Source organism: Podarcis liolepis (genome assembly GCF_965112155.1).
Source record: "Podarcis liolepis genome assembly, chromosome: 16".
Lineage (NCBI taxonomy): Eukaryota > Metazoa > Chordata > Lepidosauria > Squamata > Lacertidae > Podarcis > Podarcis liolepis.
Window position 1 is genome coordinate 40,588,543 of NC_139567.1, and position 17,117 is coordinate 40,605,659.

Here is a 17,117-nt window from a genome sequence, read left to right on the forward strand (position 1 = left end):
TGGTTTAGACTACAGAGCCACCTGCGTCCCTTACTTCAAAACTGTATTTTTATCTAATTTTATTAATGCTTTTGTACACTCCTCCAGAATCTTCTGGTGAAGAGCAGCAAACAAATATCTTAAATAAATAAATAAATAAATAAATAGGTACTTTAGGGTCAACTGTGACATTCTTTTTGAAAGCGCGATGAAGGTGAGCAAAGAATTCAGCATCTTCTCTCTCCAGAAGGCTCATCACTGACTCCGCTGTTACAAAGAGTTCCCCCCAAGTTGGGAATAGGTTCTGGTGTAGAGAATGCAGGTACATGGCTAATTCATAGGGGTGTTCTGCTACAATTAAAATCAAAGCAATCATGTTAACCTTTATATATTATAAGATACTCCCCCCATGGTAGCTCATTTCAATCACCAAGTTGGGTGGGAGCGAAAAGGCTGTTGCAGACAGAGAAAAGGGGTGGCAGAAAAGAGAATGTGAAAAGGGGGTTGAGAGAGAGAGAGAGAGAGACAGACAGACAGACAGACACAGAAAATGGGTGTCAAAAAGTATGAAAAAGGGGTGGCACAAAGAGAAAGAGAGAACAAGAGAAAGGAAGAGAGAGGGACTGTCAAAAAAGAGTGTGGAAAAAGGAGTGGCACAAAGAGAGAAAATGCTGGCACAAAGAGAGAGAAAAGGAAAGATGCTCTAACTTTTGGCTTGTGTCCCAACTACCACCAATTCTAACCCCCCCCCACCTGCCAACAGGAAAAATATTCCCCAATTCCTGCTCTAGCAGGTTTGTGTAATTCTTGTATTACCTAGCCATTCTATGTCAGCCTAACCTAGGTGCTAAAAGTATTCAATTAGAATACTTCCAAGCCCAGGAATAAGTTTTGAGTACCCAAACTGAACTGAGATCACAATCCTTCCATACGAAAACCTACCCCAGAAATACTCCACCTCCCAGATTCCAACGCCATGGCTTTCTTTATTTCAGAAGTATAATTTAAGAGGACATTCATGTTGTTGTTGCCATTGCTAAACTTTTGGGATCCTCCCTGATCTACTTAAATCCCTCCCCTTGAATAGGAGACAGGCAACATCCCTGTTGTCCTTCTGGCACCTACTGAAGACCTTCCTCTTTCAACATGCCTTTTGGGGATCTTTCCAAGTCTGCATTCTATTTAAGATTTTTTTGTTTATCATTTTCTCTCTTGTTGTTTGCCACCCTGGACTTCCTTGGGAGGAAGAGTGGGATATAAATTTAATTAATAATGTAACGCTTCAAATCCCCCAAGAGACCTACCAACAGATGCAGGCATAACACCTGCACACAGAGAAACAACAGAAATCCTGCAGCCATTTGGGGCGGTAAATGATTTACCTCTTGGTGCTGTTTGCTTAAATGCCATTTGCAGAGGGAAAAGCCAGTAGATGAGGTAGGGGTCATAGGTGCCGTTGAAAACATACAAGACGTTTAAGCTTTTGCTGGTCTCCAAAATCACCTGCTCGTTTGTAGCAAAGGAACACATGCAGGGAACGCTTCTGTATTTCTGTTGGGAGAAATTAGGTGGGTGGCAGGGGGGGAAATGCTGTATTTTTGGCATGTAGCAGTGAGAACAGCATGGGAGTGAAAATACTCAAGTTAATATAGGACAAAACTTCTCAGTTTTAACAGCTGAACGTGTGTTTGGTGTTGTAACACAGTCCTTCTAAATAAGCCCATAGCAGGAACTAAGGGGCCATAACTAGGATTTTAGCAGTTGTCGCTTTATACGTAAGCCGCCTTGAGTAAATATATTAATAATAACGACAGCAACTCCACACCAGAGCGTAGATTTCATATGCAGAAGATGCCAGGTTCAATTATCCTAGGTTGTACACAACATACATACCGGTATATATGTGTGTGTGTGTACATTGTATATGTATATATATACATATTATATATATATATGTGTGTGTGTGTGTGTGTGTGTGTGTGTGTGTATATATTATATGTGTGTGTGTGTGGTTTTTCAGTGTTTTTAAATCAATTAGTTATCCCCAGCATGTCAAGGTATTTACTTACATTACGAAATTTATATGCCACTTGCCGGGGGAAAAGGATCAAAGCAAAAAGAACAATATCAGTATAAACAATTTAAAACAGCTATTTGAAACATTCCCAAAAATATTTAAAATCAACAGTAAATGACAACCAGATTAGAAAAAAACATACCAACATTCTACATGTCTGGATAGGCTTTGCCTAAACAAAAAAAGCCTTAAGCAGGCCTCAAAAGGACAGTGGCGAAGATGCCTGCCTGATAGGCAGGGGGTTCCAAAGTGAGTGTCCTGCAACACTAAAAGACTGACTTCCTAACAAATGCAGAATGAGTATCATGGCATCTGTAACAGTGCTGGTCAGCAGACTGAAGTGGTTAAATGGACGCATACGGGGTACGGTGATCTTGCAGGTAAACTGGTCCCAAGCCATTATGAGCTCTATATACGAATAGTAGCACCAGGTCAGGCTACTGCTGGAAAGACTTCTACTTCCAGAGACAGGTGTAGGCAGAAACTGCAAGTCCATTCCAGCCTTTTTAATCTGCCTGCATCTCTGTCTGCTTCCTCCCCCACCCCCACCCCCCAGCTTCCCATTGAGTCATGGAAGTTGAGGGAACTGGGTTGCTGCTCCATACCCTCTTCCTCCTCACCACAACCCCACGTTTTTTGAAATATTAGGGAGTGCCTCCCTGTAACTGTCGGGTCCTTCAACTCACCTCAACAACTGCATTTTCAATAAGACCTGAAAGAGGTGACCTTGTGGCACTTCGGAGATTCAGTTCCGCCATCCGCCATGCTACCGTTTGCCCAAAGTCCTCTCTGGCGTCTCTCTCAGTAGCCCTAGGATGGATTTTATAGTTTTGAGGACTTTTAAAAATAGGTCTCAGGACTCTTTTTTTTTAATTGAATGGAGCCAGAAGGGGAGTTCAAAGTGCCAGAAAGCAGAAGCAATGACCAAATCTTCAAGACAGATTATTCAACCCTACCAACAGGAAGAACTTTCTGACAGAGCTGTTTGACAGTGGAATGGACTCCCTCAGGAGGTTGTGGGCACTTCTTCCTTGGAAGCCTTTAAGTTGAAGAGGTTGGGTGGCCATCTGTCATGGAAACTGTCACGGTCCGGTTCACGGGTGATCAAAGTCCCGGCAGGGGACATCAGGACCTGGGGCAAGATGGTGGGGTGGAACGGGGGTCCAGAAGCCAGGAAGCCAAGAGTCCAAGGGTCAGAGAGAAAGGAGTCAAGAAGCAAAGGGTCCGAGGATCAAGAAGCAGGGAGTCAAGAAGCCGAGGTTCAAGGATCAGGAAGCAAGAAGCCAAATGCAGCAAGGCAGGAAACATGTTGCTGTGGCAAAGAGCTGAAGGGAAATGCTGACCTTATAACCCTTTCCAGCTCTTGCCACCAGGTGCTGTGAGTTACCAATCAGCCTCACCTGTGAGGCCACGCCTTGCCTCTTCAGAACAAACTTAGGAAGGCCCCAGTCCTGCAAAGTCCTATTGGTCACAGGGCCTGGCTCCTGCACACACACCTGACAGAAACTTTAGTTGAGATTCCTGCATTGCAGGGGGTTAGAGTAAATGACCCTTCCAACTCTATGATTCTTCCAACTCCCAGAGGAAACTCCCTGACCACTAGGGCTTATAGGGCCAGAGTCTGGGCCCTCATGGACACCTTACCCTGAACATAAAGAACTAGGTGACTCCCCTTGCACATCACCAGTCTGACAGGGGCAGCGGAGCACCAGGAGGAAGGCTGTGGAAAGAAGGGGTGCCCACCTTCAGGCTAGAGGGTTGGCTCTTTAAGACTGACACTCTCTCAGGGTGTGGAGACTGGAGGAGGAAGTCTGGGGAGGTAGAGGCACAAAAGGCCTAAGCCTGCTGCCTGTCTCTGTTGGAGCAAGTTGGTCACTCAGAGCTGTCCACGGTTCTGCAGAATTCAACCAGACTTCCTGCTTTTCCCTATGGGATCTCACATCAGACCAGAAGACATCTATGCCTTCACAGCACCAGCAATGGCTGACTCTACTGCTGTGCCAAGCATTCCGGGACACAGACGTCTTTCCTAGCCTAATACTCAAGCTCCTTTGGTGAGGATTGGGTCTGGGGCCTTCTACACACTAAGCACATGCTCCACTGTTCACAGCCCCTGCTTCATCAACATAGGGAGGGGAGCGGTCAGGAACTTGTCTTCCCCCTCTTCAGCTGCACTCCCGGAGATACTTACATGAGTTCTTTGGTTTGCGGGCTTCCAGAGATGGCTCTCAGGAGTTTATCAATCCAAATGAACTGCCGGAGTGTCCTAGGAAGCAGTTTCCCACTAAGACTTTCACACGCCGCTGACATGTTCTCGGAACCTCGAGAGATTATGGCACAGAGCAAATCGCCTAATAAATCGCTCTCTGGGCAGCTAAGGACAGGGGGGTGTAGTTCAGGTCTGATATGCAACTGCAAGTCTAAAAAGAACAGATGTAATTTTTAAAAAGTGACTCCTAAGCAGTCAAGGAAAGAGACGTTATTGCTACCTTCCACCCCAGCTCATCATTTGGGAGCAGCCACTCCAGCGAGTCAGGGAGCGGGGAGGCTGAGATCGGCTCTACTGTGGTAGGCCAGCCCCACCAGGCCTCCTCTCCTCAGCTGTCACACAGGGGCAGCTATTACATCAGGCTGCCTCTGTGGGAGAGATGGGAAGCCATAGGACACATTCCATCAGGTCTGCTGGAAGCCCAGCTCCGTCAGACACCTCCTGCCCCTGATCTGGGCCAGCTGGACATTATTGGAACAAATGGTTTACAAACTGGTGCCTGAGTTTCGGTTCTGGTTTTCCACTCCCCTCTCCCTGTCCCTTCTCCCTTGTGTATCTATCTCTCTATTGACTGTACGGACTGTCTTGTTTGGCTGGTATGCAAGTTGCTCTGAGACTGCTTTTGGCTGAAGAGCAGGGTTACAAATGCTGTAAATAAATAATAAACACAAAACCAAAGAGATAAACTGAACAACAACAGGCGTTGATTTTGGACCTACAGTTTAAACATGTCTGGAAATCAATGCATGCCAATAAGGACCCATGAGCCTTATTTATTTGGATCCACCAAGATCGCACATACAAATGATGGACTAAATTTTGTCGCGAGTCCAGGATTCTAAAAATGCGTCTGCCTTTAGTGTGTCACATGACTCTGTTCTTTAATGTGCCACATGACTCTATGTTCTGCCTCCACTGATGGGTGCTGTGTGCTTCTGAGAACCAGTTGCTGGGAATCACAAGTAGGGAGAATACCCTTGGCCTGATCCAGCAGCCAGGCTCTGCTTATGTTCTTATGATTGCTCTGATAGCTGTATACCCATATATCTGTGTGTCAGGCAGGATCCAAAGAACCGAGCCAGAGCAGCCGCATGATACCACACAGCAAACCACTTCTGAAACTGCACGAAGTATCAAAAGTGGTTTGGAACATGTTGGAGAGAAGGAGCGTCAAGAGAGGAAGAAGAAAGTCAAAATGCCCACTGGCTGCCAGAACATCAGAAGTGGCTCTCTGAATTGCAGGCATTCCATTAGGATGTTGAAATTATTTTTCCAATGCAAGAGACTTTGGAGAGCTTTCTGTTTTCTTAGGTGCTTATTTGTTACCTGTTCTCCCACCAACCCAGCCACCCTTTCTCCCAGTTTTTAACACAACCTGTGCATACTTCACAACTGAACTATCCGGCTTCCGATTCAAAATATTTAAAATACTCCAGCGCTGTGGAGCTAAAAAGGCTCATGGGACTGTGCTGAAAACAAGCTGGCAGAGTGGGATTATTTTGGAAAGTGACACATACGCCACGGTAAATTAAGCCTCGCTCACAGCGCGCTTGGGTGGGTGCACCAGTGTACCGCATTGCTTTTAGTATGAATGGATAAAAGATGAAGACACTCTATCAGCTGAAGGAAGGAGGGGAATAACCTCTATTAGCTCTTAGTGCTGTGAAAGCAAACACTTGCGGGTGCCTTTGAAGTGGAGAGCTTTTTATGTTTCGTATGTTTCTGTATAGGGGGGAAAACAAACCTTTCAAAGCGGATCTGGCTTCTTTCTTTCAGTGGAAGGGAAGACAAACAAACACACACACACACAGCAGATGTAGTGTGAATTAATCAATGATATCCAATTTGGAGATGACTCGCTCATTCAGAGTTTTTAGGTGTGTACACATAATGGTTTTGAAGTTAACACATGTAACATGAGTACAATGACCAAACTACTAAAAATGATAGGGACTCATAACGCCCGGCTCTCCCCTTCCTCTACATTTTGTGGGGAAAGCACTAGTGACCTCCCCTCGCCCCCAATTTGGATGAGGACCAAGGAGCTGGAGGGGAAAATTTTCATCAGGAAAATAGCACCAGTGGAGAAAGGGTTAACTCCCCAATGCTGTGGTCCCAAACCAAATCTTTCCCCCTGCTATATAGCCCAAGTCATTGGTGGTGGCTGTTCCCCACCTACATTTTTTTAAAAAGGAGATCAAATCGCAGGTCTCCATCATCTCACCTGATCTGGCCCTTGTTTTCACATTATGGTCCCATCGACGCCATACGTCTGAATTGGATTTAAGGCTCTGGCTTCCCCCAAAGAATTCTGGGAAATGTAGCTGTGTGAGGCATAAACTACAATTCGCGGTTACCCTTAAGAAACCACAGTTCCCAGGGTTAAATGGGGGGGGAGCAGTGTGCTTTAAATGTATGGTATGGATGTGACCATTCTTTATTACGTGAAATTTCCCAAATTGAATCCCTGGCATCTCCTGGGAGGAGATGGAAATATTGGAGTGTTATTGCTTGTCAGCTAGATGGACTGATGTTGATATGACTTGATACAAGGCAGCTTCCAGAGATTTTTAATGAAGCATGTTGGGCTGAACAATTTTTTCATACACAGGTTTAAGCCTCACTTTTAGAATTTCGAATGCAAAGCTGGTACCTTCTCCATTTCCATTGACTTGAGAAGCTGGTCTTTCGGATAAGACTAGACAAATGTCTTTACTCTCAATGGATTTGGGCCTCTGCAGAACCACAGACGTTTCTCCCGAGTCCCTTGATGACTGGGGCAGTTTACATAAAGCTTCACCTCCTTGCGCACTTCCTTCGAGATGTGCCTATGAAGATAGAATTTGCTGTCAATCATTGTAGTTTGGTGAGGCCACTAACTAAGGCTGCAGCCATGCCAAACAGTTAAAGCACACTTTTTAAAAACTGTCAACATGCCTAGTATTTACAGTGGTACCTCGGGTTAAGTACTTAATTCGTTCCGGAGGTCCGTTCTTAACCTGAAACTGTTCTTAACCTGAAGCACCACTTTAGTTAATGGGGCCTCCTGCTGCTGCCGCACTGCTGGAGCACGATTTCTGTTCTCATCCTGAAGCAAAGTTCTTAACCTGAAGCACTATTTATGGGTTAGCGGAGTCTGTAACCTGAAGCATATGTAACCCGAGGTACTAATGTATTTGCAGTTGACACCCATTCATTGTTATTAAATGACTTATAAAACAGAATATTTTCCACAGAAAAAATTGGAAATTTTCCAAAAAACAGATTTCCCCCCCACCAAGTATCACCGATGATACACACTGTCATTGTGATGAGTCAAGCCAAGTTCTTTCATCTGCTCTGTGTATTAATGTTTTACTTTTACTTTTAATGATCTATTGCTTTATAGCTCATCATCATTTATTTTTATCGCAAGCCACTTTATTCTTTTATTAGAAAACTGGGATAAAAATGAACTACACCATTATTGAAAGAATGTTTATTAACAGGCCAAGGTTACTATTATTTCTTTGTTTTCATAGGATCATTAAACACACTTAAAGCTAGGTAAAGGGAGCTAGGGTTTTTATTGGGGGGGGGGAATAAGCTCAGTTAGGATTTTAATGAGAACCTATCTTGGGATAAATGGGGCAATCCCATGGGACCATGTGACACCGGTCCTGAAAGCACTGGCCTGGCCTCCAGTGAGCTCCTGGGCGAAATTAGTACTAGCATAAAGGTAAAGGTAAAGGGACCCCTGACCATTAGGTCCAGTCGTGACCAACTCTGGGGTTGCGGCGCTCATCTCGCTTTATTGGCCGAGGAAGCCGGCGTACAGCTTCCGGGTCATGTGGCCAGCAGAACTAAGCTGTTTCTGGCGAACCAGAGCAGTGCACGAAAATGCCATTTACCTCCCCGCTGGAGAGGTACCTATTTATCTACTTGCACTGGTGTGCTTTTGAACTGCTAGGTTGGCAGGAGCAGGGACCGAGCAACGGGAGCTCACCCCGTCGCGGGGATTTGAACTGCTGACCTTCTGATCAGCAAGTCCTAGGCTCTGTGGTTTAACCCACAGCGCCATCCACCCTAAATGGCTTGAGACCCAAGTACCGAAAAGAGTGCCTTCCCCAATACCAAACGTTTTGGACAGTACGATTGACAGGTGAGGCCTAGTTGGTGCTGCCGCCATCAGAGGCTGCCCAGTTGATGCTGACACATGGCAGGGCCTTTTCAGTGGTGGTTCATTGGTTGCGGAATGCCTTCCTTAATGAGGTACACCTGTCTCCATCTCTATTAACTATCAGAAGGCGTTTGAAAGCATTCCTGTTTATCCAGGCATTTGGTGGCTGGAGAATATTGTTCCCAGCCACCTCAAGATCACTGGATGGAATAATGCTTTCAACTGTAATTGTTTTTGGAACGTCTTAACCTGCTTTAGAATGTTTCTGTGTATTGTTTTTTATTTCTATATTTGTTCCTCCTTGGAGAGGAAGGGCGGGATGTAAATTCAATCAATCAAAAGTAATTCTCACTCTCCAAAACAATATGAGGACCAAAAGGGAGCTATCTTTCAAAATTCACATTTTCCTAAATTTTGTGATTCAATTCTCCAACCAATGTGTACCAAAAAAAATGGCTACATGAGGGGAAAGAATAAAAATGCATATATTCGTGAAAGTAATGAATAAAATGTGTTACATCAAGGGAAGTTGCTTGCCAAGAAAAACGTGTGTGCTGGGCAACATTTCATACAGGAGAAATTTGCGCTACAATACAAATGATTTTTTTGCAAGGTCTTATAATAATAATAATGAACAGAAGCTTGGAGAAATGAGAAGCTGAGAGAAGAGGAATCAGTCAGATATATCTATCTCTGTTTAGGTTCCATTGGGGCTTACTTTCTTCCACAGAAGTGGAGGAATGCAGCAATTGAAGACCACAGGGAAATGGGGGGGGGACTCCCCCCCGGCACTGACCCAGGGTAGCCCAGCCCTCACTGATAAACAGCCCTGGGTGGTGGGGAACATTGCAATTCTCTTGTGAGATATAAGCCCCTCCTTTCACACATATCCCAAATCTGGGATTTTAGAAATGCTTAATACGTTTTAAAAGCAGTAGCATCAGCAGAACAGGGAAAATGCATTTATTACCTTGTGGCGGGCTCCACAGGTGGCCAACAGCAACTCCATCTCTGCTATTACAACACTGTAGACGTCGTCAAGAAAATGAACCATCTCAGGAGCCAGACTGGCTGCCTCAGCACCTGCTCCGCAGAAAGTTAAAATCTCTGATCATTTATGAACCAGGAGGTGTGACTGTGATAACCACCTTCCATCCAGCTTACTTGCTTGTTGTAGAACACAAGTGGGGCAACCTGCGGCCCTCCAGATTCCAACTCCCATCACCCCTGACCATTGGGCCATGCTGTCAGGGGCTTATGGGAACTGGAGCACCCAAACAGCTAGACAACCACAGATTCCCTACCCCCCTGCTCTAGAAAGAAGTGGAGGCACTTGCCTTTCATGGCTGGTGGCTACTAGCTGCGGAAATCTGGGACAGTGACACACCTCAGCTCATGGGCACAATTTGACAGGAACAGGCTGGCTGATCTGAATGCAGGCAAGCGAATAAAGCAGAACTGCTTGGGTTCGGCAGGTGGCCAAGAACGAGAAGCCATTGAGGAGCCTGCTCCAAGAGCAAATGGCTTGCTTTTTAGCTGACTTGATGCTGATTTCGCTTGTACCACCTGCATGTCCACTCGCTCTCCACTCCTCATGCTGTTGCAATTTGTGGCATTTGCAAATGATTGCACACTTGGGACTCTGTCAAGTATGTGCGTGTTAAGGGGATGTTAAGTGTTTTGTCTCATTGTGTTTGTGTTAAGGGTGTGTAATTGCAGCTACTCAGGAGAGGGTATTCTTCATTCCAGCATCCTGACTATGTGATACCCTCTCCCTCAGATATGGTTGGCTAGTGGAATGGAAAGCATGGAGCCCAACGGCTTGTTGGGCCACACTTACTTTATGGTCTGGCCCTGCCCACTTTTGGGCTCCACCCACTGATGGAATGTTCCCACTGGGCCCCCGTAGTTTTCACCTTGGACTGAAAAAGGGTTTCCCAGTCTTGCTGTAAATCAAGAACCATAACGAAACACACATGTCACAAGTCTCCTGTTCTCTCTTTTTCAAAAGACACTGACCGCATACATTCCAATTGCTCAAGGAGGGAAAAAAAGACATTTACAATATTGGTATTGACCCACCCTGCCTTTTAAATCCTTCCAAGGCTCCTTTTGGAACTCTCAGTAAAGCAAATGGGAAGTTTGCAGTGTGTCAAGAATACAGAACTGATCTTTCAACTTTTTTTAAAGCATCCCCCCCCACCTCCTTTGAAAACAGCGATATTATTAACATGAAAGGAAACAGATGTCTTTTTCACATGCAAACTAATCTGAGGCGATACGCTGAAAAAATAATAATAAAAAAGACGACGGGCTGTGCAATCATCTAATTTTTTTATTCTATTTTTTTGCTCTCTGGCAGAACTAGATGGCGCAATATTTTTCAGGTTTCCCACAATGCAAAGTCAATTTGGAAGCAGCGGGACTTCTTCCAGTACAAATTGTAATTACTTCAAAGCTCACGCAGCAAGGATATTGCAAGTCAAATAGGTTTCCCTGTCCATTTCCCGCCCCCCCCCCGGCCCCCTTTCATTGACTCATTTTTAAAAATTAAACCACACAATAACATCGCCACGAGGGAAAATAATTTGCGGGAAGACAGCAGTCATAACAGACTGGGTTCAAAATCACTCCTCATAAAGGATATTGGCTTGATGGCTCTCTGAGTAAGGCACATTTATAACTCATCCTGAGCCCTAGATATAGAGTGGGAAATAATATGTGTACACACACACACAGTTGCCATAATCCAGGCAGGAAGCATACAGACGCTCACAGCGCAATCCTAACCATGCTGAGTTCAATGCCTAAGGCTGCAGTCCTACACACCTACTTATTTGGGAGTATGCCACATTGAGCTCAATGGGGGGGGGGAGGGACTAACATTGGAATAGACATGGATAGGATGGCACTCTAAATCAAGATTCCACTCACAAACACCTAGCTGGATTAGGAACTGCATGAAAAGCCCACGCCACATAATAGGCAATCATGCTAATCAGCTGTTTCAGAAGGGGAGCAATGGGCTAGATTTAATTCCCTCTTCACTTCTCTCCCACCAAACAGCTGATCAGGATGACTGACAATTCTCTGGCCAGGAAGCATGCAGCCCTGGTGTGCTGTGTACAGGGGTGGGAGAATCAAGGCCACGCTCTCTACTAAGTGACATTGAATATGGATGAAGCCCCACTGTGGAAGTGTTTGCCAATCTGGACTTTTTCTATGGTTTATTTCTGTAGATCACGGCATCAGTAAAGTTGGCCTTACTTGATATGAAGTGTACCCCCACAATTAACTATTTTAACCCCGCCTTGATGTAAAGATGAGCACAATAATACGACGCTTTCAGCAAGCTTAAACTATCACCTCCTGTAGGGGTTCTGCAAAGAAAACCGAATTGTCCTTTGACAGTAAACTCAGGATTCAGGAAACAAACAAGATAACGGTTTAGTTGTTTCTCACAAGTGCCATGTCTTATCACTGCAAAATGGGCAAGGTAAAGGACTCCCTGGCTGAAACCCAGGAGAGCCATGTGAATCAATGGTCTGGCTCTGTGTAAGATAGCTCCCTAGGTTCCTATGCTCTTTCGGGGGGGGGTGTAGCTCAGTGGTAGAGCATCTGTCTTGCACACAGAAGGCCCTGGGTTCAATCCTCAGCATCTCCAGGTAGGGCTGGGAGAAACTCCTGTCCTCAATCCTTGGATAGCTGCTGTCAGTCAATGCAGACAATACTGAGCTAGGTGGGACCAAGGGTCACAATGATTGTTAAGCCAACTTTTTAACATTTCTTATAAAGTCATGAGCTTCATGGAAGGTCAGAGCCCGTAGAAAATAAATAATGGATCTCGAGCCAAGAAAGTTAAAGGTAGGTTTCTGCCTATAATCAAACAGTAGATAATATGGCTTTGCTTTATATTTTGAAAGGAGAACCTTAAGTGGGCTTGGAAAAGACTGAGTTTTATCTATTCTCTTGGTGATTCTTTCTATTGCCTTAGTTTGTGCGCAGGCTCTGAAAGAACATCTTGACTCACCTGAATGAAAATGACAGTGAATACTTTCTGCCGCTTTCAAACACTGATTCTGTAGCCAGACTCTTGTAGCTTCTGTAGTGATCTCACTTATGGCTGTGGAGGACTAAGTGGAGAAAGTCATTTTTAACAATTAGCTTTCTGTTGTAACTCACAGGAACAAAGGAAACTGCCTTAAAACCATGTCAGACCACTGGATCCATCTAGCTCAGAACTGTCAACATTTGGCAGCAGCTCTCCAGTGGTTCAGAGAAGGATCTCTCCATCCCTACTTGGAGTTGTCAGGGACTGAAGCCAGGACATCCTGCATGCAAAGCAGATGTTCTGTCACTGAGCTGTGCTCCACTCTATAGAGTGGAACCAAAGGAATAATTAGCTTAATTATCAAGAGGTGTTTCCCAGAAAACTTGAGTTTTTCAGCATAGATGCAGTAAATACCCAAGTTTTCTCAACAGTAAAATGCCAGCTCTTTCTAGTTAAATAGATTTGGGCTCAATTTAGCCATTTGGTCACCAGGGGAGGGGGCACAGCTCAGTAGTGTAGACCCTGCTTTACATGCAGAAATTCAGTCACCAGCACCTTCGGTTAAAAGGAGAAATTGGCATGTGATGGGGAAGATCTCCATTTCAGATCTTAGAACAGGCATAGGCAAACCTGGCCCTCCAGATGTTTTTGACCTACAACTCCCATGATCCCATGAGACTTTTAGAGGACATCTGAAGGCAGCCCTGTTTAGGGAAGCTTTTAATGTTTAATAGACTACTGCATTTTTATATTTTGTTGGAAGCCGCCCAGAGCGGCTGGGGAAACCCAGCCAGATGGGTGGGGTATAGATAATAAATTATTATTATTAATATCCCTAGCTAAAAGGACCAGTATTCAGGGATGATGGGAATTGTAGTCTCAAAGCATCTGGAGAGCCGTGTTTGCCTATGCCTGTCTTAGAAGGAAGCTGCCAGACAGACTAATGGTGTCTGTCCTGGTATGAAGCAGTTTCATGTGTTCCATTAAACCAGGGTTGAGGAACTTTTTTCAGCCCAAGGACTGCATTCCCTTCTGGACAAAATTGCAAGGGTCACATGCCAGTGGTGGGTGTGGCCAGAGGCAACAAATGTAATTTTATTGGATTGATGGGTTGGTCTGGATGTTTGTGGGTCCCCTCCAACTGTGTGGTTTTGTATTTGTAAGAATTTGTAAGATGGGAGTTGGTAGTAGAAGGGATTGTAGAAGTGGCCAAACCTAGAGTCTAGAGTTGGAAAGACCCAAGCCCCTGCAATGCAGGAATTGAAGGGTGGGCCATCCAACCTCTGCTTAAAAACCTACAAGAAGAGAGAGTCCACAACCTCCCAAGGGAGACAGTTCCACTGTAGAACAGATCTTACTGTCAGAACTCAATGGCCGCAGCTGGGCCTGTTAAGCACCCTATTTACATGTCTAAGGAGTTGACCAAGTACAGATGTGTTGGGGAACCCTCCTCTAAAAACCTACAGTAATGGGGAAGCAAACTATGTTGGAATGTAAATGCTGTTTACTTATATGTGTAAATATAACCAAATATCCTCAAGACACCAGAGATTCCAGGGACTTTCATTCCAAGGAAAACAAACCCTGGGTAGGCTCTGGAGCCCCGGAGGCTCTCATTCTGGCTCTTGGTGTGGTGGGGCAGAGATGCAGAGCTGCCCTTCTGACCCTGGTGCCACTATAGTTCACCTGGACGGGGCTGGGTTTGGTAAAGCAGCAGCGAAGTTGTGGCTGTGCAGATGCCCACAGTGGCTTTGCTGGTGTGACTGCACAGTCCTGACCTTGTCACTGCCTTGCATTGGCCAGCAATTGGTAAGCTGTGGCAACACTGGTATCAGGAGGGCAGCTCTGCAGTTCTGCCCCAGCACACTAGCCACGACTAGAATCTATACCAACAAGTCATTGTTTTAATGTGACCTTATTAGCCTTTAGTTTTTATAACACACTTACGAGTGAATCAGGCTGAACAGGGCAGTCACTAAAATATCTTTTGACACAGCTCTGGCCAAGGAGATTGAAAACCATTTTTCTTTGCTTTGGGTCTCTTATCTTGTCCTTTATTTCATCGGCGAAGGCAGTTTCCAATCTCTCTAAAACCTAGAAGAATCATAAGTTATTTTGCATGTGCACTGACACCACACACACACAATAGTTATTAGGAATTACTTGCAATCCAATTTATTATTTCCTTTTGCCTATATTGAGCTCCAATGCAGTTTAGTGGTTCAATTGTCAAACAAGGGCCAGCTCTCTCCCTGCTCCCATCCCAACCCTCATTCAGTGGTAAAGCCGATTGAATGACCTTGGGCTAGTCTCCCCCTCCACTAGGGGCTGTTATGAGCATAAATTCCTTGAAAGGAAAGGCAAGAGGAAAAAATGTCACTAATTACCGGTAACAAACTCTGAAGCTAAGGATAGTCCATGCAGTTGTCACAACAACCCTATGAAGTTAGTTTGGCTGACAGACGGTGATTGGGCCTAGCAAATTAAGTTCAGCTGAGGGGTGAAGACCCAGCGAGCTTCAGTGTGTGATATTGTGGTGAGTGTTGGACTAAGACTTGGGTGACCAGCATTCAAATCCTCACTCACCCATGAAGTTCACTAGGTGACTTTGGGACCACTTACTTTCTTACAGCCTAATGAACCTCATAAGGATGGGGAGAACCATGTTCCTTGAGCTTCTTGGAGGAAAGCTAGAATATAAATGTAACAATAATAATAACAACAATTATAATAATGAGGCCCCTGCAGAAATTTGAAACTGGACCTAAAATAAAGGCTGAGAAACGTATTTTGGAACATCCTAGATGCCATATAAATGGTAAGTGGTGATGCTGTTGTTGGAGGAGGAAAGGAGGAGCAAAGGAAGAAAAATAAGAGGGTGCAAGCTTTACAGCAAAGATTAGTACCTTATGCCATGGCTTTCCAGGCAATAGCGTTTCCTGTAGGCAGGCACTGAACCAAGAGATGCTGCAAGCCTGGTTATGGTTGTCTAATTTTGTTCTTGGGTGTCCAGATATTTCTCCAGTTTCTTTCTCCATTTCATGAAGTATCCCCCCCCCCCCCCGCCAAGTGATATGCAATCACTTCTAGTTTTCCAGTTAGAAGGTCTTCATGACATGACACTGGAGGAGGAAAGCTGCAACACAGACAAAAGAGCTGAGGTCCAAATTATTACAAGCACAATCCCAAGCACTGGATAAAAAGGACTTTGCCAGGTGAAAAAAAAAGTTAACACACAGGTGTAAAGATGCATTTGAAGACTCTCAACGTAGCACCTACAGACACCATGGTGCCTCAGACACATTCATAGCACCCGTACCCATTTTTTAAAACTTTAAATTGAGATTTTGGCTATATTGTTTTGTTAGGAGTGTTGCCTGTTTTTTGTGTGGTTTTTTTAGGGATGTCTGCTTACTTTGGTCTGGGTTATTTGGGGGAGATGCCTGTTTGGAAGGGGGTTCTGAACACCAGAAGTTCTTTTTCCATTAAATGGGTGTTTGGTGGCACCTAGGCCAGTTTCTTAGTCTTCCAAATGTGCCTTTTGGGTTGCAAAAATGTGGGGGGTGGACTCTTGGTATATGAAGATGGACACCAATGCAACTAAGAGGGTCCATGTGCATAAGGAGAGGCACATACAGCAAATCTAGGAACCATCACCAGAGATTGCTTCGGACAAGATGTGCATTAAACCTGACTTGTTTTCTACAGGATGTTGACTGCAATACCCAAATACTGTACTGTAACTAATTTCACATCTACGCCATACATGGAAAGCACTCTTATAGCACTTCCAACAGCCATAGATTACCCCACAAAGAATGTTGGGAAGTGTAGTTTGTTCAGGGTGCTGACCTACCAGAACTACAATTCCCAGCACCCTTAGCAAACTACACTTCCCAGCACTTTCCATGTCTGTTGAATCAGTAAAGAGTACAGTACTTTAAATGTATGCCAGGGATGTGGAATAATCAATAAGGTTTAGTGTCCAACATCAGTCAAGCTCAGAGCAGACCCACTGAAATAAGCGGACATGACAAAGTTGGTCCCATTCATTTAAATGGGTCTGCTCTTGAGTTAAAACTTAGTCGGATGCAACCCTAAATCAATAATGGCAGTAAGAACATTAATTAATACAAACAAAACAATAACAATGTTGACGATGGTAATACAACAAAAAATACAATGAAGCGGACAATGACAATACAGTAATAGATCAGCAGCTATGATAACAGCAACGAAAGGCAACAAGTAATAATAGAAATGTGCAACAGGAATAAAAACAGCAAAATAATGGACATTATAATAACAATAAAGGGCGAATAATGATGTTAGCCGTACTCAAGACAATGGAACTTAAGTTTACTGATTTCAGTGGGCTTACTCTGAGAGGAACTTAGCTGCGTAAAATAGAATTATTACTCTTATTGCAATTATTATCCTTATTATTGAATAGCTCCCCTACGGGGGCTCAAGGAAGCCGCGCTCAGCTTCTCCTCCGCCTCGCAGGCCCGGCTCCCCCGTTGCCATGGCGACCGGGCCCTCCGGGCCTAGCTCTCCTCCGCCCTCCTCCTCCGGCCACTCA

The 17,117-nt window shown here is 44.7% G+C and overlaps 1 protein-coding gene across 8 annotated transcripts in view; it reads right to left on the reverse strand.

The window, feature by feature from the left end:
* LOC310695414 (uncharacterized protein) overlaps window positions 1-17,117 on the reverse strand; it is a 62,083-nt gene that overhangs the window by 44,237 nt on the left and 729 nt on the right. Inside the window, exons 1-10 of one of the 8 annotated variants that reach the window (XM_083479778.1) lie at window positions 16,917-17,094; window positions 15,442-15,671; window positions 14,483-14,629; window positions 12,515-12,617; window positions 9,455-9,567; window positions 6,979-7,153; window positions 4,248-4,476; window positions 2,743-2,866; window positions 1,362-1,530; window positions 152-330 (exon numbers count right to left, since the gene is read on the reverse strand). In XM_083479778.1, the coding sequence (XP_083335904.1) occupies window positions 152-330; window positions 1,362-1,530; window positions 2,743-2,866; window positions 4,248-4,476; window positions 6,979-7,153; window positions 9,455-9,567; window positions 12,515-12,617; window positions 14,483-14,629; window positions 15,442-15,573 (1,371 nt within the window). In that variant the 5' untranslated portion in view covers window positions 15,574-15,671; window positions 16,917-17,094. Of the gene's footprint in view, window positions 1-151; window positions 331-1,361; window positions 1,531-2,742; window positions 2,867-4,247; window positions 4,477-6,978; window positions 7,154-9,454; window positions 9,568-12,514; window positions 12,618-14,482; window positions 14,630-15,441; window positions 17,108-17,117 lie in introns of those variants that run through there. The other 7 variants (XM_083479777.1, XM_083479779.1, XM_083479780.1 and 4 more) reach the window with 7 other exon arrangements.